The sequence below is a fragment of the Chelonoidis abingdonii genome, chromosome 16 (assembly GCF_003597395.2).
Source record: "Chelonoidis abingdonii isolate Lonesome George chromosome 16, CheloAbing_2.0, whole genome shotgun sequence".
Taxonomy (NCBI): domain Eukaryota; kingdom Metazoa; phylum Chordata; order Testudines; family Testudinidae; genus Chelonoidis; species Chelonoidis abingdonii.
Window position 1 is genome coordinate 23,855,651 of NC_133784.1, and position 20,729 is coordinate 23,876,379.

Consider the following 20,729-nt stretch of genomic DNA (forward strand, 5'->3'; position numbering starts at 1 on the left):
TTCAAGTTGAAGTCTGTTTTTGAAGTTTTTTTGTTGAAGAATTGCCACTTTTAGGTCTGTTATTGAGTGACCAGAGAGACTGAAGTGTTCGCCTACTGGTTTTTGAATATTATGATTCAGATTAGTGTCCATTTATTCTTTTGCATAGAGACTGTGCAATTTGGCCAATGTACATGGCAGAGGGGTATTGCTGGCATATATCACATTGGTAGATTTGCAAGTGAACAAGTCCCTGATGATGTGGCTGATGTGGTTAGGTCCTTTGATGGTGTCCCTTAAATAGAAATGTGGACAGAGCTGGCACCGGGGTTTGTAGCAGGGTTTGGTTCCTGGGTTGGTGTTTTTGTTGTGCAGTATGTAGTTGCTGGTGAGTATTTGCTTCAGGTTAGGGGGCTGTCTGCAAGCGAGGATTGGCTTGTCTCCCTACTGTTACTCACACCTTCTTGTCAACTGTCTGAAATGGGCCACTCTCATTACCACTTCAGAAGTGGTAAATACTCAAGATTGCAGCCTGCTTTGGACTTAATTAAGAGTTACAAAGGGATCTCACAAAAGTGGGTGATTTGGCAACAAAATGGCAGATGAAATTAAATGGTAAATACAAAGTAATGCACATAGCAAAATATAATCCCAACATACATACAAAATGATGGTTCCTAAATTAGCTGTTGCCCATCAAGAAAGAGAGCTTAGAGTCATCTACAGATTTATAAGAATCCTTCTCACTGTGCAGGTATCACCCTGAACTCATTCTCCAGCTTGAGAAGATCTAAAAATCATCTCCAGTCATCAGTGGAACAGATGCAACTGAATAATGTAGCTGTCCTTAATGTGCATCAAAACAATACCAGGGACAGGGCTGGCTCCAGGCACCAACCAAGCAAGCTCATGCTTGGGGCGGCAGAGTCTACAGGGCGGCGTTCCGCCCAAACCTTTTTTTTTTTTTGTTCGCTGCTCTGGCAGCCCTGTAGGGGGCGGCAGCGCACAGGAGGGGAGCGCCCTGCAGCAAACTCGGCAGGGCAGCCCGCGTCCTTCCCTCCCTAACGACCGGAGCGGCGCAGAGCCCTCCCGGCAGGCGGCACGCATGGAAATTTACATGCGTTTGATGAAGTGAGTATTCATCCACGCAAGCTTATGCTCCAAGACAGCTGTTAGTCTATAAGGTGCCACAGAACTCTTTATTGCTTCTTACAGATCCAGATAACATGGCTACCTCTCTGATACTTTATAGGAACAGACTTCTGAAACTCTTACCATTCCACTAAAGTGGTCCATAGTCATGCAAATACTCCCATTGTCTTCAATGGGATTGATCAAATTATTAAGAGTTTACAGGATTAGGTTCCAAGTTTGTAAATTGTTCTGGATGAAACTGACAATGCCTGAGCTGTCAGATCAGAAGGCACTTCATTCAAATAAAGGTGGGCAGATGTGTGATCAGTCTTAGCTCCGTTGCTAAGATGAGGAACATATTTTCAGCAAAGTTCTTGGCAGATTCCTGAGTCAGCTGGTTTAAGGCCATCAGTGTCCATCATTATAATCTTCACTTACAGTTTGCTCACCTACAAAGCTGGAAAATGAGGCATTTGTTTTATTTGTTTTGTTGCTCCAGTTCCAGTTCACAAAATTCATGTTAGACTATTTTGGCTGCAAAGAAGAATTCTGTATGCACTGGGGACAACACCTGATCCCCATAAGGCTGCAGAACTGGGCTGACATCAGAATCCAAACATACTCTGGTCAGTACAAGCAGAGACATTCCTTTAATGATTTGGACTTGATGTGATACAGTATGGATGTCATGGATAATTCTGACCAATGTGGAGAAACAGAATCAAAACACTGTTTAAATACCTTCTGTCCCTCCCACCCCTCCCCTCTTGAGGACTCCTGGCATGTTAGCATATGTATTGTGCTGTTAAAGCCATTCAAAGAATGAATGCCCTCCCTAGCCACGTTCTGCTCCTTTAAGGAGCAGAGTGCAACTTCCCCTCCTCCCCCTCCCCCCCCCACTGAAGCAGAGAGCTAGCTCCAAGTCTTTCCCGCACCCTGTACCCGCTAAAAATTTCTTGCCAGTACTGCGTGCTTGAGGGTACTGCCCTACTTGCACTCCCGGAGGTTAGTGAAGACAGCTTGTAGGTGATTGCAATGATTTTAATATACGGTAATTCATGAGAATGTAATTACGTAGTTCATAGCAATTTAATCATTATTAAAATAGTAAGGATACCAATATAGATGCATTCAATAACTTGAATATGAAATAAGTATATAAATATGCTGAAAATAGCCTCCCCCCCAAAAACTGGCCGACACACACACCTCCTCCAAAGTACCTACTGGCAAAAACAAGTCAGCGCCTATTCAAATCTGGGTGTCTGAAATTAGGCATGTAAATTAGTGGTCTGATTTGAAGAGGTGCTGATCACCCACAGCTCCTACTCAAGTCAAATTTGAAAGTGATAAGAGAAAAGAACCAGGCTCTCCTGACTCTCAGCCCCCTGTGAAAGAAGAATGAATTATATTGTGAAAATAGAAAGGATTAAAGAAATGCTGTCTGTACCTTTAAGCAAAATTGTTGGAATGCTGCAATCCAGGTGTCAGGAATACAGACATTAACATAGAACAATTGCACCGTTTAAGGGCAATTGGTGAAGTATAAGCCTTAGAACGATAAGAATTAGTAAGGAAGTAGGATATGCATGCTGTGCCCCAGGTGAATTTTACTGTTTTGCTTTCTTTGTCCCTTTGTCTAATTCCCACTCTTTTATCTGTATAAATAAGATAGTTTGTGTCTTGTATGATGCTCACATTATCGGGGTGTATTAGCAAAGCGCTGTGCTAATAAAACAGAATGGTCTGACAAACTGTGAGTCTTGAGTCTAACTTTGACAATTTGGAGGTTCCACCGAGATGGCAACCATCTTCACTGGGGCCGTGTGATTCCTGACCATTTTTATAGGATGACCGTGGCAGCCAGCACCTGGGCATTTGGCCCGAGCGGTCCTCCACTAGAACGGAAAGGCGCACAACCACAGTGAAGTCTACGCCATCGAACCTGTTGGTTCCCACTCTGTTCTGGTAGGGATCCCGGGATCTGACATCAGGAATGGTCGGTAATTATTTCTGTGTTTGTCCGATACGAAGGACTGTCCTTGTCTCTGGTCGTTATCCGTCCTACTTGTGGAGTGTTTGAGTCTGGGTCGTCTCCATCCGGCGGACGCGACCAAGGGTCCTGTCCGCGTCTGAGTGAATAGAATCTGCACAATCGCAGCCGACAGGCACTTTTGGTAAAACTCCCTGGTGTGAAAGCAAGGCGACTGAGCATAGCCTGTGGGCTCTTTTGTGTGTTGCACCGGCATCGCTCTGACGAACGAATTTCTTTTGTGTGATTGTGTTGTGAAGTCCGCTGTATGTAACAGACGTCTATGTCGGACAGTTCCTAAATGAAGCGGCTCATTTTATGTATTTAGGATGGGTCTGGACTCATTAAAAGGGTCCAGACTCCCGTAATTTCTGAAAAATGGTCTAGGCTTAACTTGGGATCAAAACTCAGTGACGTTAAGTCTTGGAACAAAGACTGAGTGGACGTCTTAAAGACAAACCGGCAAAACTAAAACTAAATTGGCTAAAGGAGAGGTTAACGTTTCATGCCAGTGTGGGAGAGGCAAATCGTAGTGGACAAATCAAAACTCGCTCTCTCCAAATATTCAAATAATAAGTTAAAGCTTTTAAAACCTCTCTCCCACCATAGACTGAGCCGTCTCCTTACCGGTCTCCAAACACGGATCCGATCCAAGCCCTCATACTCCATCATCTATGTAAAAATGAGAAAAGCCCTTGTTCTGTCCTTTTGTGTCTGCTCAAAACTGATCTTGTGTTCCACTAACAATTCAGCAAGGAGGATAGACTCCTCAATAGCCCACCCTTTCTGGTCCTTCCTGAACTTTCTTCAAAATTGTGAAGTGACCAACAATAGCACTCACAAATGGTCATGAAAGAAAGCAGGATGGTGCAGACAAGAGGCAAGCAACGAGTAAACAAACTGAAAAACAGGTTGAAAGCCTAACGAAATAGTTCAGGTGTAAGGAAAAAAGGCCAGTAAAAAAGGGTTTTTTTGGCAGGCATGAACCCTGGAACAATTACTTAAAATGGTGATTACTGAGGTGATAAGAGTGTCATTTTGGACATAAACAAGTGACTTAAGAAAAGAGAATGACCATAAGTATATCTACCAAGAGCTGAGAGAGATTAAAGCATGAAATTCAAAGTGACGCCATACAGACAGTCTCTAGCTCTGCTGAAGGCTTTGAATCCAAACATCTGTGTGATGCAAATCTACTAATGATAAAGAAGAGGAACTTGGCCACACCAAAAGAGGCAAAAAGAACTAATCGGCCAGCAACAATTGCCATTATAAAAGCATGTATCAACAGATACCGTCAATAGAATCTTGAGCTAATAGTTACTGTAATCATAAACATTGAATAAATTCTTAATTTAGTAAGTACCCTGTGTAAACAACTCTCATACGTGCTAGTATTTTTGGACAAGAATCCCTTAAAGTAATTATCCGGTAATGATGCTTCTCCGCTCAATTACGCGGTGAATAAATTAAACTATAACAATGCGGAAACTCTACAATCCTTGTTTCTGCATTATATAAGAGCATAAAACTTCAGATGACACCCACTCCATGATTTATATACCTAAACAGCGATAATTTCCATCCACTTCAAAGTGAACCATTAAAACACTGGCCTGCCTTAGAGACAAATAACACAGAAAAAGACTGGGAGTCACTCCTCTATATTCCTTGTCAGTCAGCAAGGTTTTGTAAAGAAAGCACTTTAAGTATCAATTAATGCCAACCCAGAGAGCTAGAAAATGTTATTTTGTTTTCAGATCACCATCAATATGGTAGGTGCTGTATGTGTTAATTTCTTGGTGGAACCATGTTTAAAAAGTGTTAGCAACCCACCAGAAAACAAATGGAGATAGTCAGTGGTTTGAGCATTGGCTCCTAAACCTAGGTGTGAGCTCAATTTGAGGGGGCCCATTTGGGACTGATCGCTTTGAGCAGGGGGTTGACTAGATATCTCCTGAGTCCCATTCAACCTTAATATCTATGAAATGTAAGTACTGTGTTCCCATAAACAATCTTACTATTTGCCAAACAAAAGAGTCTCGCTTACTGTATGTAGCCTGATTGCTGAGTTCTCTATCAATTCTGATTTGATTGGCAACAGTTACAATATCTGTTAAAGGTAAAAGTAACATGTTCTAGAAAAAAATAAATTGGGAAAACTTTGGTCATTCATATTATTACCAAATGGGGACATGTTTAGAATGCCACTAGAAAAAAATACAGTTACCATTGGTATTAAACATATTTCTGATGTCTCGCCACAACTACTGGCATACTAATGTTACTACCCCTAATTGTTTTTGGGTTTAAATTGTATGTGTTTAATTGAAATGTTTAAAATGTGCTGGTGGATAAAACAAATGTCTGCAAAGCTAAAGCCACAGGCCCAAATCATGTGACTCATAAAGCTTCTGCTTATCTCTCTCAAACACAGGGAGAAGCAACAGGATTCCCTCAAAGAAGAGCCAACAAGGAAGATGTTGCACAACAGTGCTCACAGGAGGGTCCTTGACAGAAGGGGAGACCCTATGACTTTGTAGCAGAAATCGAGGCATCCTGAGTGGGTGGAGACAGTTCAGTCAGAGAGGACGTGGGGCCCTTGTCCAGGATGAGTTACAGCACGCCCTCTGTACACGATTTGTACCGCAGCACCACTACCACCTCTGAGCCAGACCCAGGGTCAACCATGGACAGGGCTCTACCAGAAACTGGTACTGTAAGCCCTGAAACCACCAGCTTTAACAGCAGCAAAATTCCAGATGTGGTCAGCAGTGGGCCCGGCCTGAGGACAATGCTCCTCTCATTTGGAATCATTACTGTGATTGGGTTGGCTGTAGCAATGGTAAGAGAGACCCACTCCATCAGGCATTCTAAATACTTCTCTTTCTGAAGTAGGAAGGGTAGGTGTGATTTATCAACACCAGTTTTAATCCCAATAATTTGATTGAACCAAGAAAGAGCCACCACACTGGACAATCATACAAAAGTTATGGGCGCCGAAAGTCTCTGAGATCCACAACTTTTAACTGTCTTTATCCAGTGCTCAGAACGAACCAAGTCTGGGAGGCGTGCATAGGCTCCCAGTAGGAACCCAAATTGCAGCACAGTGATCAGTGCTGCTGGGATCTCCCAGGACTGGGTGCCTAGTAGTTTTGAGGATGCCAGGAACCAGTTCCCATATGTAGTATCAGCATTTTTAAAAATAACTGAGGAGTTTATTTAAAAGAAAATGGGGCAGATTCTGCTCTGAGTTGTTCTATTCTGTCCTATGTAGGTTTTTATACCATGCTTATCACTGTGGCATCTAAGCACCTTCCAGCAGTGCATAAAGCCACATGACTATCCATCTGTGGTTTATGCTCTCGTCCTCCCCCAGAGGAACATGCATGTGCAGTGGAAAATCTTGGTCTGGTAGGGTGTCTGGTTTTTTTAATAAAAATATACATGTTATTGAGTGTGTGTTAGAAGAGGCAAGGTCAGACAAATGTGCCTTGCACTTGAAGCAGATAGTGAGGTTTCTGATGGCTCTTGGTTCCTGGGGAAGTTCATGCCACAGTCTGTGCCCCTGCAGAAAGTTCTGTCTCCCTTGACTGAGGGTAAGTTAGGGGGGCCTGTCTGGCTTCCTGTGATATGACTGGACACAGCATAAGTGGGTCAGCACTTCAGATAACATGTGGTGATGCATTATTAGGCAATGAAGTGTTAAGGGGGGAATGATCTCCCCTCCTCCTCTTCCCCCCATTGTCATGTTTCCATTCAAAGCCAGCTCCTGGGTAGATCCTGTGGCAATTTGGAAGTCAAAAGACTTCTGAATGTATGTTGGGTTTCCTACATAACACCTCAGCCATCTCACATATGGAGAGTTAAAGAAAGGAGGAAGGTTCTGTGTTTGTACAAAGATGCTGTTATCCATAACAATGGGCATATCCATTGACGTGTGGTGTGGAGTCTGTCACACTCTTCCCACAGGATATTGAACAAACCCTTAAAATTCCCCCTTGCTGCTCCACAGAGCCAACCCTTCTATCTCTGCTATAGGTAGTGGCTTTCTAAACCTTTCTTCTCACCTATCCCTGAATGGGTGTGTCACTCACGAAGAGGGCAGCGCAAAGGGCTGTGGTCCTTCTCTAATAGAATAAGCTAGTTTACCTTTCAGCAGAAGATGGATGGTAATAACAAGAATCAGTTCTTAGGATCAGCTTCCCTTACAAACTGCAACAAGTTAATTTGTGGAACTTGCTGCTGCAGAATTTTCTTGCAGACTTTGGGTAAAGTTTTCAAAAGTGCCTAAGTGCAAAGACAAAAAGCAAGTCAGCCTAGACCAGTGGCTCTTAACCTTTCCAGACTACTGTACCCCTTCCCTTTCAGAAGTCTGATTTGTTTTTTGTACCCCTAATTTCATCTAAAAAACTACTTGCTTACCAAATCAGATTTAAAAATATAAAAGTGTCACAGCACCTTACTGCTAAAAAATTGCTACTTTCTCATTTTTACCATATAATTATAAAATAAATCAATTGGAATATAAATATTGTACTTACATTTCAGTGTATAGTATATAGAACAGTATAAACGAGTGGTATGAAATTTTTGCTTGTACTGATTTCACTAGTGCTTTTTATGTAGCCCTTTGTAAAACTAGGCAAATATCTAGATGAGTTGACGTACCCCCAGAAGACCTCTGTGTACCCCCAGGGGTACATGTACCCTGGTGGAGAACCCCTGATCTAGACCATCCCTGTTAGATGTTTGTCCAACCTTCTCTTAAACACCTCCAGTGACGGGGATTCCACAACCTCCCTTGGAAACCTATTACAGGACTTAACAACCATTATGGTTGGATATTAGGGAAAACTTTCTAACTAATCTTGCTCTTGCCGCAGATTAAGCCCATTACTTCTTGTCCCACCTTCAATTAACATGGAGAACAATTGATCACCATCCTCTTTATAACAATTCTTAACATATTTGAAGACTTATCAGGTCCTCCCTCCCACCCCCAGTTTTCTTTTCTCAAGACTAAACATGCCCAGTTTGTTGTTGTTTTTTTAAAATTTTCCTCATAGGTTAGGTTTTCTAAACCTTTCATTATTTTTGTTGCTCTCCTTTGGACTCTCTTCAGTTTGTCCACATTGTGATGTGTTAGATCACAGAAACTCCCTTAGGAGCTGCCAAGTGATGTGCCAAGATTACTTCTGCCCCTGCTTTCCCTGACAACTCGGGAATCCAGCACCCTGTCTTGCTGAGCCAGACATGCCAGTCTGCTCCAGCACAGACCCAGGGTCTGAATTACTTGCCCCAAAGCTGCAGACTTAACTGAAAGCAGCTTACAGAAGTGCTCTTGTCTTTAACACTCTGATGTCCAACTCCCAATGGGGTCTAAACCCAAATAAATCCATTTTACTCTATATAAAGCTTATACAGGGTAAACTCATAAATTGTTCACCCTCTATAACGCTGAGAGATACTCACAGCTGTTTGCCCCCCGCCCCAGGTATTAACACATACTCTGAGTTAATTAATAAGTAAAAAGTGATTTTATTAAATACAGAAAGTAGGGTTTAAGTGGTTCCAAGTAGTAACAGACAAAACAAAGTGAATTACCAAGGAAAATAAAATAAAACATGCAAATCTAAGCCTAATACAGTAATAGAACTGAGTACAGATAATATCTCATCCTGAAAGATGTTTCAATAATTTCTTTCACAGACTGGATGCCTTCCTAGTCTGGGCACAATCCTTTCCCCTGATACAGCCCTTGTTCCAGCTCAGGTGATAGCTAGGGGATTCCTCATGAGAGCTGCCCCCTTTGCTCTGTTCCACCCATTTATATATCTTTTGCATAAGGCGGGAGTCCTTTGTCCCTCTCTGGGTTCCCACCCCCTCCTTCTCAATGAAAAGATGGATTCCAGTTTAGGTGACATGGTGACATGTCACTGTAAGACTTCATTACCCACTTGCCAGCACACAGGTATACAGGAAGACTTACAGGTAAAACAGCACCAATTGTCAATTGTCCTGGTTAATGAGAGTCATCAAGATTCCAAACCGCCATTAATGGCCCACACTTTGCATAATTACAATAGGTCCTAAGAGTTATAGTTCATATTTCTAGTTTCAGATACAAGAGTGGTACATTTATACAAATAGGATGATCACACTCAGTAGATTATAAACTTTGTAATGATACCTTACAAGAAACCTTTTGCATGAAGTATATTCCCATAAAATCATATAGAGTGCAACGTCACACACATCTTTTCTTAAAGTGTGGCACCCAGAACTCGACACAATACTCCAGCAGAGGACTCACCAATGCTTAGTAGAGCGAGACAGTTATCTCCCATGTTTTACATACAACACTCCTGTTAATACACCCCAGGATGATATTAGCTTTTTTGCAACTACTTCTCATTGTTGACTCATTCCATTTGTGATCCACTACAGCCCCAGATCCTTTTCAGCAGTGCTAACACCTAGCCAGTTATTCCCCATTTTGTAGCCGTGAATTTGATTTTTTTTCTTCCTAAGTGAAGTGCTTTGCTGAAGTGTCTTTACTGAAGTTCATCCTGTTCAATTCAGACCAAGCCTCTAATTTGTCAAGGTTGTTTTGAATTCTAATTCTGTCCTCTGAGCTTGTTTTCACCTGAAGATTGTATAAGCACACTCTCTACTCCATTATCCAAGTCATTAATGAAAATATTGATTAGTACCAGCTCCAGGGCAGACCCCTGAAGGCCCCTGTAGATACACCCTCCCAGGTTGACAGCAAACCATAACTACTCCAAGTATGGTCTTTCAAGCTGTTGTAAAGTAATTTATAGTAATTTTATCTGGACCCCATTACCCTACTCTGCTTATGAGAATGTTACCTGGGACTGTGTCAAAAGTCTTACTAAGATTGAGATATACCACATCTACTATTTCACCCATCCGCTAGGCCAGTAACCATGTTAAAAGAAGGAGATTAGTTTGGCTTGGCATAGTTTGTTCTTGACAAATCCATGTTGGCTATTCCTTATAACCCTATTATCCTCTATGTGCTTACAAACTGATTATTTCATAATTTGTTTCAGTATTTTTCCAGGTATCATAGTTAGGGTGACTGGTCTATAATTCCCCAGGTCCTCCTTGTTCCCCTTTTTAAAGATAGGCACTATCTCTTGCTCCTCTCCTCACTGAGACTGTTTTAATAGTGTTTCTCTTTCTCTTCTAGGTTCTCTATATCAGGAAGAGGAAGAGGTAAATGCAGTCTGCTTTTGGGGGTCTCAATGCTTCAAAACTAAGGCAAAGGCCAGGGAATCTCTAGCAGACAGGGAGGCCAGGGGAAAGGAGTCAGATGGAAATGCAGAGTTCCCTATCTTTCTTCCCCCCTATTGTAGATTTCCTTTTCAAAGCCAGTTCCTTGCCATTTTGGAAGCTGAAAGTCCTCTGAATGCATGGTAGGTTTCCTGCACAACACCTAATCCATCTCACATACGGAGGGTCAAAGAGAGAGAGAGTTTGTACAAAGAAGCTGTTATCCATATAACAGGCATATCCTGTGACCTGTGGAGTCTGTCACATTTTAGCCAATCCCAAATGCTACGCTTACAGGCAGAGCTCCTCTGCTCCAGCAGCCTTACATAATGAGGTTTGCCTGGCAAAGCTATGTCTGCCAGACCCCAGTTCTCAAAAGCTTGGGCTTACCTTGACAAGGGCAGTGGGCCTACCTTTCCCCCTGCTTTCCTCTGTTTATGGCAGTGCTGCTAGGTGAAATGCTGGACTCCATGCCTTCCAGGGCAATTTTCCCTGGATCCTGTTTTGCAGATACTTAGTTTCCTAGCTCAAGACTGAGTGGTCTCCCCCTCATCCACCCATCCATTAAGCTTGCTGCTGAAAATCAGGAGAAGAATGGCAAACAGGGAAAGACATATCTCCTTGATTTGCCTGCTATTTTGAAATGGACACAGACATAGGTGGATTTCTGTGCCATGGACTGTGCCTCACTTACTGATTGCTGTGGGCAATGCTGGGCTACACACTAGGCAGAAAACTTACAAGCTGGTTCCCAAAGCAGAGACTTGAGAGAAACAGAAGAGGCTAAAGGCAGTGCTGAAACATTTAGCCTGTAAATACACTGATGGTTTAGTAGACAGAACCCAGCCAGAGGCAGACAAGGGTCATGCAGAGAACATGTCATCTGAGCCTTGGCCAAAAGGGACCCTAACCCTGCCTAGAACAGCTCAGGAATGTCTTCCTCCTCACAAAACGACACCCACATGATATGCTGGGGCTTCAACAGCTACACACAAGTATGCCTGTTTTGTGGAGTCAGCAGTCCCTCTCATCACTGCTTTGTCTAGGCCAGCATGAAGAGAGACCCTTTGCGGAGTCAGGCTGCATTGTTAGGGTTAGAGCAGGTAAGCCACACAGAACTACAAAGTGTTTGTGTGTCCATCAGCTCCCTCCAGAGCTCCTTTTGGATTTTATGTACCAATCCCACATTCCTCCTTCCCAAGTTATTGGCAGAGATTGAACTCAGAACCGGATACAGGCCTCTACCACTTGAACTAAAGATGTAATTCTGCCAGCAGTAGAAGGTTTTTATCCAACATGTGGACTAGCCACTGCGGGATGTGTGGGGGGTGTACATCACACCGAGCCAGCATGTTACATGCTCCCCCTGCCACATAAAGCTCATCCTGAGATTCTAGCTCAGTTTAAATCCCCACATGGGCCTCTGCTGTGCAGCCACAGGTTACCGGGGGTAACTGAACCTTGCACATTCAGTACCAGCCTCTTCCATTTTGTCTAACCTAGTTAGCTGGTAGCAGCAGTTGGATCTTATCCTTGCCCCTGGACAGGGACATATCACTTAGTGAGTTGGAGCCAAATACTCTCTTAACAGCAAGAAGCACCCTAGAATAGAAAATACACCCCTCCACACAGGCCTCCACTCACATCCATACACACGCTTCAGCAGCTGCTCAGCAATGGAGTGGGAAGGGAAGACTAACTGTTTGTTTTTCACTCTCCCCCTTTTCTTGGCCACGGGTTTTGATGCTGCACTTATGCTCTTCTTTCCGTTGGCAGGTTAGAGAAGCTGCGGCACCAGCTCATGCCCATGTACAATTTCGACCCCACGGAAGAACAGGACGAACTGGAACAAGAGCTACTGGAGCATGGAAGAGATGCTGCATCTTCCCAGGCCACCCAGAACAAGGTAGTAGTTGCCTTCCACAGTCACATCACCCTTCTTTCTGCCCAACCCACTCAGAGATGTGCAGGCCTGTTATTATTGAGCTTGGCAAATGCATTGGAGGTAGTCTTGTAATAAACACTGCATGTGGAGTAAGCCACACAGAGCCTTCGGGGACTTCACTAGCCACATGGCACAGGTTGGGGTGGAAGGCCAGAGCAGCTTGAAGGGTAACAGGGAAAGGGGGAGGTCACAGGGTTGTCATTACAGAGAGATGGTGGGAGGGAAAATGCAGGATTTGGCAAGCTAGAAGAGGGAGAAGGGAGGGTTTCAGCGATTAGAAGATAGGTTTCCTATAGCTAATCTCTCAACATGCTGCAAGGGCCCAGCAGAGCATCAAGTGGAGTTGGAGCTGGTATGTGCTGGGAGTGGGAGCTGACAAAGAGCCAGCACGTGCATGGCCAAGTGTGCAGCCCTTACACAGGCCATGAAGTAGGGCATCCTCACTTCATGAGCACCCCGTCCTCGCTAGTGACAGCATTGCAGGGGGTCCTGGTCTCTAGCATTCCCCCTTCTGGGCTCTCCCTGAGGCTGCAATGGCCAGTCTCAGGCCGCATCTTCTGACTCCCTCTCTGGGGTTCTACAGGTTGGTCATCCAGCCAAACCAGATAGAGTCTAAATCCCCTCCACAGGAGCACAAACAAAATCTAAATAAAAGTCCAAACAAATCTTCATGTTAATAGTCCTTCTGCCCCCTCAGGCTTCAGTGTAGTTCCCTTATTTTCCTTTACCTCACAGGTTTCCTTATAGGAACCTAACCTGCTCCTATAGCCTACGGTTCTTCTACCATTGTTTTCTGCCTATTAAACCCTATCCCAGAGTACCTCTCCACCAGCATCTACCACCTCAGCAGTCTCTCCCAAACTGAACACTTCAGACTATTTATAAGGCCTAGCTCCACCTCCTCTGGCCAGTTAGCAATTAGTAGAGGCATGCCTAGTTGCAGTTCTGTCTCTTGCTTTGCAGCTGATGGGCAGGGGCGGCGTGAGGGTTTCTGGTGCCCTAGGCAGAATTCGGGGGGCAGCATTTTGTGCGCTCCCCACAGAGCGCGTGGGAGCTTCTGGTTCCGCTCCCATCGCGCCACCGAGGAAGGACCCTCCGCCGAAATGCTGCAGGCGACAGCGGCAATCACTGAGCTGCTCAATTGCCTGCTGCTGTTTTCCGCGGCATGTTGGCAGAAGGTCCTTCTTCGACGGCGCGACAGGAGCGGAACCGGAAGCTCCCGTGCGCCCCATGGGGAGCACACAAAATGTCGCCCCCCGAATCCTGGCGCCCTAGGCGACCGCCTGGGGTCACCTAATGGAAGCGCCGGCCCTGCTGACAGGGGTTAAACCCCATCAAAGGGAACAACTAATTTCTCTTCTGTGTGAAGGAATCTAACTCTCAGGCTGGCCCACAAGGCAGCTGTGAAGAAGTGTGTCTCAGCAGGGGGCTTGCTGTGGGGGGCAGAGGTGCAGTTTTCTGTGAGTTTCCAACCATAGCAGTTAGCACATATGGCATCTCTGACTAGACAAGTGATGGTGAAGTATGCGCGGACTTGGCTAAACAGGTTACCTGAGTGCTACTGCATACAGGGCTTTAGAAGAAAGACTGGGAGGTGATTTTCTCCTTTAGCTCAAGTGGAATGAGCTTGTGCTTTTTCAGCAGAAGCACCCAGGCTCTACATTTGACAGCTGCTGCAGACCTCTGAATGGTCACAGCATGCACCACAATGACAACTGCAAAGTCCCACAATGCTGCTGATTTGCTACACTGGAGTGCTTTAACAAGTGGGTCTCCACTAGTGGTTTTCAGTTGCTATTGGTATAGTCTTTGCAGTATCTCAGCCAAGATGTTAGCTCTGTGCCAATTTGCCCAGGGCGCCAGGTTGTGGGAGGAGCAGGGAAAGGGGCTACTTACCACTGTCAGCCAGTTTCACAATGTTCTTTGTTTTCTTTGTGGGGGGAAAAAGTTCTTATGAAATACAGAGGCCTCAGGGACGGCTGGAACAGGTATGTCTCCGATTGAGTGATGGGAGGGTGAAGCCCCTCTGTAGAGTAGACAGCTTCCCTTCCTTAGATTCCTCTTCAGCTGTACCAACCAGCCCACATATTCCTTCCCATTTCCTATGGAGCTTTTCCTTGGGGCAGGAAGTGCTCTTGTTTTCACACACTTCACTTTATATACTTAACTAATTGGCAGCAGATTAACGAGGATGGGGAGGGAGAGAGGAAAAATAAGTAGAAGCAGTAACTGTAAAACCTTTTCCCCAAAGGAAAATCCCCTATTCAGTGGCGTAGCCAGGTTTTAAGTGTAGGGGGAGCAAATATAAAAAAGGTGCCCTCCCTTGGCTCCTCCTCTGACCATGCCCTCCTTGGCTCCTCCTCTGGCCATGCCCCTGACTCCTCCCATTTCCCCCCCAGATTAACTCTGGGGCCAGCTCAGGACTCCTGTGGGCTTCACGGGGGTGCGGATACCCCCCCGTCCCCGGGAGAGTCTTTCCTGCCCAGCGCACTCTGCAGGTGTCCCCCGCCGGGCTGTGCCGCCTGGCCCCACCTGTGGGGTCCCGACCCCCCACTCCAGGCTCCTGCACCGCACCAGGGCCCCCTGTCCAGACAGCGTGGCCTGCGCCCCTGCATTGCAGGCTCAGCCCCGGGGAGCCCCTTGCCTGGACCTCTCAGTGCAAGGCACCGGACCCCCGCTGCTCACCTTCTGTCCTGCGCTGCCGCCGCTTGTCCCCGGCGCTCGGTGCGCTCCACGCAGGGCTCTCCAGCTAGGTGGCCTTAAAGGCTCAGGGGCCCTTTCACCTCTCCCTGCCGCATTAGCAAGAGGCGGGGAGCGCTTGGCCGCTGAGCCCTGAGCCGCCGCCAGAGAAGGTGGCTGTGGCGATGTAGGGGCCGCGCTGAGCATGGGGCGCGATGGCTGAGGAGCCAGCCCCCTTGCTCCTCCGGCTGTGGTGCCACCAGTGCCGGCCTGGCAGGCGCCACTTTTTGAAAATGTGCTGAGGGGAAGCGGCTGCTTCCCCTGAACTCCGCTAGCTATGCTACTGCCCCCATTGCCTAAGCACACATGTAAAAATGTAGCATCAAACTGTAATGTGACCAGGTAGAGACATCTGAGGTACCAAATAAACAATGCCAGCGTCTGCTTCTGTATCTTCTCCTTCACAGAGTCACCATCTTAAAATTCTGCTTCCAGAATTAACAAAGGGTCCCTGAGAATACACACTGCTGTGCTTTACTTGGGCACAAGCTACAAAACTTTGGTCTTCAGGCTGACTGCCCTGAAATTCACAGGGCTTTTGGATAAGAGGTTTTGATAGCTCCATTGTCGGATTTAGATTCCAGTTGCCTGCCCCAAAATGTGGGATGTTTCTTCAAACCCAACTCTACTTGACAGGATGGAGCAGGGAGTTGGGTTACCGCATTTGAGGTGACCGATTCTTCTGGGATCACTTACACACAAGCAGTGATACAAGGGGTATGTTTTTGAGGGATTGTTGGTGGCAGAGGGTTGTGTGTTTAACATGTTTAATTTTGAAAAGAAGAGGAATAATATATAAAGTAGGGATTCTGACTGAAATGCTACTAAGAAGAAATACAGGATGCATGAAGAGATGCATAAGAAAGAGCTCATTGAAGTGATAAAGTGTGAGAGGGAGGGAAACAATGGCACAGTAGCAATGCCAAAGGCAACTGCCTAGGACAGACTGTGCTGCTGGACTCCCCAGATCACCATGGGGCCTGCTACCTCACAGCTGCCTCTGATGATAAATGGCAATTTTAAAGGTTTAAAAGAGTAAGAGAGAACATCCAAAATGGAGCCACTGTTCAGCGTGTGGCAGGTTTCATAGGTTCCATGGTGCAAGAGCCATAGGGCTGCAACAGTTTGGAAGGGACTGCCTTGTACATACAAATATTGATAAAGAGATAAGCCATTCAAAGGTGCAGGGAGAGAGAAGGTGTTACATGTTGCTAACCCATGCAGCCTGGACAAACTACATCTAAGGTTCCAGATTGTCTGATGGTGTAAATTGGCTTGTCTCCATTGACTTCAGTATCTGGCCCAATATATATTTGGGTCACAGACTTGTTAAGCCCAGTGTTTTCTAATCAGACTAACACTAGTGATGAATGTAGGTAAGATACAGTGTGTAAGTTTATGGGCAGACATGTGAGTTTGCATATATCCCTGCAGATCCTTGCCTTGTCTCATCTCTCACTGCTTCATTTTTGCAGATCCTCCTGACAAGCCAGGGAACCGTCCAGAGATCCAGCCGTCTTGTGTTCACAGATGTCGCTAACGCTATCAATGCATGAACGACACCTGCCCCTGCTTTGGATCACTCTGAGATCAGGGAGAACGGAGCCAACCAGTTAAATGCCACAAGCGTGGATGAGGATACCAAGCCTACTGACCACCCCATCAGTTTGTGCTGCGACTGGGGAGCACTTCTGGGCATTTACACACTTCAGGCAGCAAATGCTTGGTGGTGACTGGCTGCAGCAACTTTTGGTACGTCCATCGCTACCAAAGGGCCCTGAGCTATCATGCCCAGATTTCAGGAGCAATCCTGGTTAGTGCCGTCTTACCAAGCTGTGCAGGGATGAAGATAAACTGTCTTGAAGCTAAATTGGTCAGAACGCAGGACCCTACCGAGTCATGGGATCGTGGTGGGGGTGGAAGCACTTGTTTTGAAGGGCTTTCCCAATGATTTTTTACCATAACATCTCACGATTGGAGTCCTGCAGTGTAATCTAATGGTTTCCACAGAGCTTAGCCAGGTGCCTGGAGGTGACTTAAGCCCCCTTGAGCTGGGAGGCAGGGCAGCTGTGCCTGCCTCCTCAGCAGTGCCCATGAGCATATGATGTTATTCCCGGGGCAAACTCATCTGTCTTGCCTCTTGTGCTGCCTAGATTGTTCAGAAACACACTCACAGGGTAGCACTCAGGGTTTCTGCAGCACGGGTGTTTCACGCTTTTTAAAGGTGAACCAAAGAGCTTTGGAGAAACAAATTGATTAAATAAATTTAAAGCGACGAAATGGTTGAATGTCCCAGATCAGTGATGTAATAAGAATGTAGGGACAAGCCACTCAGCTCCTAGAAGCTGGGCCCTTTCATCTCCCTCTGGCTTAGCTAGGAGTGGCAGTGATTGGTGACCGGATACCACAGTAGTAGAGTTAATATAATAAAAATAAATGGGCTCGGATGTACTCCCATCCACTCCTGTGCTTCGGCCAAGGAAGATGGTTTTTACAGAGTAAAGTTTTATGAGGGAAGAACACTTAGAGAGAGTGAGTGAAAATATATCAGAGGGGTAGCCATTTTAGTCTGGATCTGTAAAAGCAGCAAAGAGTCCTGTGGCACCTTATAGCCTAACAGACGTATTGGAGCGTGAGCTTTCATGGGTGAATACCCACTTCGTTGGATGCGTGAGGGTGCATCCGACTAAGTGAGTATTCACCCACAAAAGCTCATGCTCCAATACGTCTGTTAGGCTATAAGGTGCCACAGTGAAAATACAGGATAAATAAATTTGAGTCAAAAGTCTGATCCTTACTTATTTACCTGCCAAAACCTGCATTCAGGGTTCTTTGCTTCTCCTGCTGAAATAGGTGACCCCATCTAAAGCAGCATACAGAGTATAAGAAAATGCTCTGCTTTATGTCCCAGTCACATCAGCCAACAATGCAGATGAAATGCAAAATCTTGAACTCAGGTCTTGGTAGGTAAAAACAAATCCTTTCAGTTCGCCTTTATCACTAGTGCGCATCTCTCTCAGCTGAATTGTTCACTGGTACAGCGAGTGAGGAGTGCTGAAGAGGAAGCCCCTGGGCAAGAGTAGTATTATGGGGCCTGTCAGGCCCCCACTGCCACTGGCCACCTTGGTACGCTACAGTATGGAGCTGGCACTGTAATGAGCAGAGCTTTCTGGCAGTCACCAAGAACAAGTGCAATATGGCCAGGCACTGCAGGGAGAACATCAAAAGCAAGTAGCAGGACCTAAGCAATGATAGTAGGAAAGTAGAAAAACAGGCTGTCTGTAAGTTTCCCATCACCCATGTTCCCCAACACAGCCAGATCATAAGACAACTACCCTATCTTTCCTGCTCCATTCTCCAAGCCTGAAAATGAAACGGGAAAGAGGCGGAACCTAGCAAATCAGAGACCCCTGCCTGTCCATGATATTCTAACCTCAGTGACTCCCTCCACTCCCTGGGCAAAAGTGCTGATTGATATATTCATGCCAAAGGTAGATTGTAATACCAGACGATGAGTCTGTACCTATGGATCGATATAGATATATTCAAGAGATCCAGCTATTCCACCAATAAGTTTGAGACCTGATGTATGCAGCATATGCATGTGTCCATCACAGTTGATGCACTGATTTATCTATTGGTTTTCCTTTAGCACATGCATTTGTCAAGCAGAACTGTCTTCTGCCCAGGAGCTCCAGTGCAGAGAAGGCCAACTACATAACTCTTGAAGTACAGAGTTCTCTTTGAATTGACAGCCAAAATCTGAATGCATACCTATATTTAGAAAGTGGACATTATGCAAAGAGGCAGATAACTGGCTGGCAGAATGTCCAGCAGTTTCAGTATTCAGTAGAACTGCACAAGTCGGGACTTGCTGGCCACTGTACCCTCCCTCAAATTATTTTCCTACAGATTTCCCCCTTTCATATGTACAAATACCTTCCCTGCTTATGGGCCTGATCCTGCAACCCCTTCTCATGCAACTTGTCCTTACCCACCAAACTATTCACTGACACTACTCACCTGCATAAAATTTTAAAGGACTGAGTCTTTTGGGGGTTTTATTTTTTTTAAACTTCCCCTCCCAGGTAAAGCTTGAGAATTCTTGGAACCTGTTTGATCCTGGAGTCTGTAGCTGCCCTTGGGAAAATGGCTCTTAGTGCATAGCCAGAAGACAAGTGGAATCTACAAAAAGGCATCCCAGCATCTCAGCTACAGGCTGTCATTAGTGTTCCCACTCCAAAAGGATTGCTTACAACAGGGTGAGGTGTATGGAAATAAGCTTGATCCTCAGCTGGTGTAATGCAGCCTAGCTCTACTTTGAGGTTTTGAGTTTGAACCCTGAAAGCTTCAATGCAGCTACACTGATTTTATTCCAGGTGAGAATCTGAACCAAACACATCACACACTTTACTCTGCCTTGGGAGAACCAGCATCTCTTTCCATTTGCCCAGAGATGGCTGCCAGCAACTGAGTTGTTAGATTTCTACCCTGTAGATTTCAGCTGTTGCTGTAAGGCCCACTGGGGCTTGGCAGGCCTTAGAGTTTCTGAACGATTTTAAAACTAAACATCTTTTTTTCTTTTTAGGGGAACATTTTTCAAGACTGTTTATCACTGAAGTGAATTTTTTTTTAATTCTTTGATTCACTATACAAAACTGTAACAAAGAGTATTTCCTAAAAGCAACAATATGCTTTGCAAAGCGCTGTGAACCCCTTCCTTGCACTTCTCAGGCAGTTGCTGAGTGATGCACTTGCTCTGTATCTGGAACCAAACCCATACCTTGTCATGTATTGGGGTAAGACTTATGTAATGAATGGATAGAATTCCTCTCAGATTCAAACAGTTCTCTTATAGAAGGGGGCTCTGTCCTGTGTTGGGGGCCCTTAAATCAATGTAATACAGATAACAAGATTAAAAGAATATTACCACTATTGGCTCGGCTTTAGCATTCTTTTAGTGTAATAGCACCTCCTTACAGGGTACTGGACGTATATGTATAATTTAGTAGATGTGTTAAGGTGTAATTTAACTCAAGTTTTAAGCATTCAGATGTAATTAAAGTATTTACATGAAATCTGGCATGATTTTTAGTCTTTTTTTCTTTCCTTTTAATTTTTCAAGAAAAATGGCTGAGCACATATACACAATGCACGCTGAATCAGCATGTTCCAAGCACTGTACTAGACACTGAATACTTGACCAGAAACACTCCCCCACCATGAGAAACAATATTAACAGGCTGGTATGGACAAAATCAACAAGATTGGACTTGCAGAGTTTCTGCTGTACGCTTTTCTCTGAGGGAGAGCAAACAGTGGGGTGAGACATCCCACATTGCAGATCACAAGGATGCATGATCAAGAAGTGTAGAAGCCAGGACTTCTGTGGTTGGAGCTGTGTGCTCTGGCAGCCCAGCTTCTCGACAAGCCATAGTCTCACTGACATCCCCACTTATACCAATAATAAATCCCTCTGAGATTGCAAAAAAAACTGGGGATGAATACTGCTTCAAGAAGCACTGAGAATCCCTTGCTGATATACACTAGGGTATCTACCAGGGTTGCAGAGACTATAGGAATTGTGGAAGATTGATA

General features: G+C 45.2%; 1 protein-coding gene across 1 annotated transcript in view; it reads left to right on the forward strand.

Moving 5' to 3' along the window:
- C16H3orf18 (chromosome 16 C3orf18 homolog) overlaps positions 1 to 20,176 on the forward strand; it is a 24,952-nt gene extending 4,776 nt beyond the window's left edge. Inside the window, exons 2-5 of the mRNA XM_032805856.2 lie at positions 5,583 to 5,990; positions 10,365 to 10,390; positions 12,224 to 12,353; positions 16,607 to 20,176. Of these exons, the coding sequence (XP_032661747.1) occupies positions 5,757 to 5,990; positions 10,365 to 10,390; positions 12,224 to 12,353; positions 16,607 to 16,687 (471 nt within the window). The 5' untranslated portion in view covers positions 5,583 to 5,756 and the 3' untranslated portion in view covers positions 16,688 to 20,176. The remainder of the gene's footprint in view (positions 1 to 5,582; positions 5,991 to 10,364; positions 10,391 to 12,223; positions 12,354 to 16,606) is intronic.
- The last annotated feature ends 553 nt before the right edge of the window (positions 20,177 to 20,729 follow it).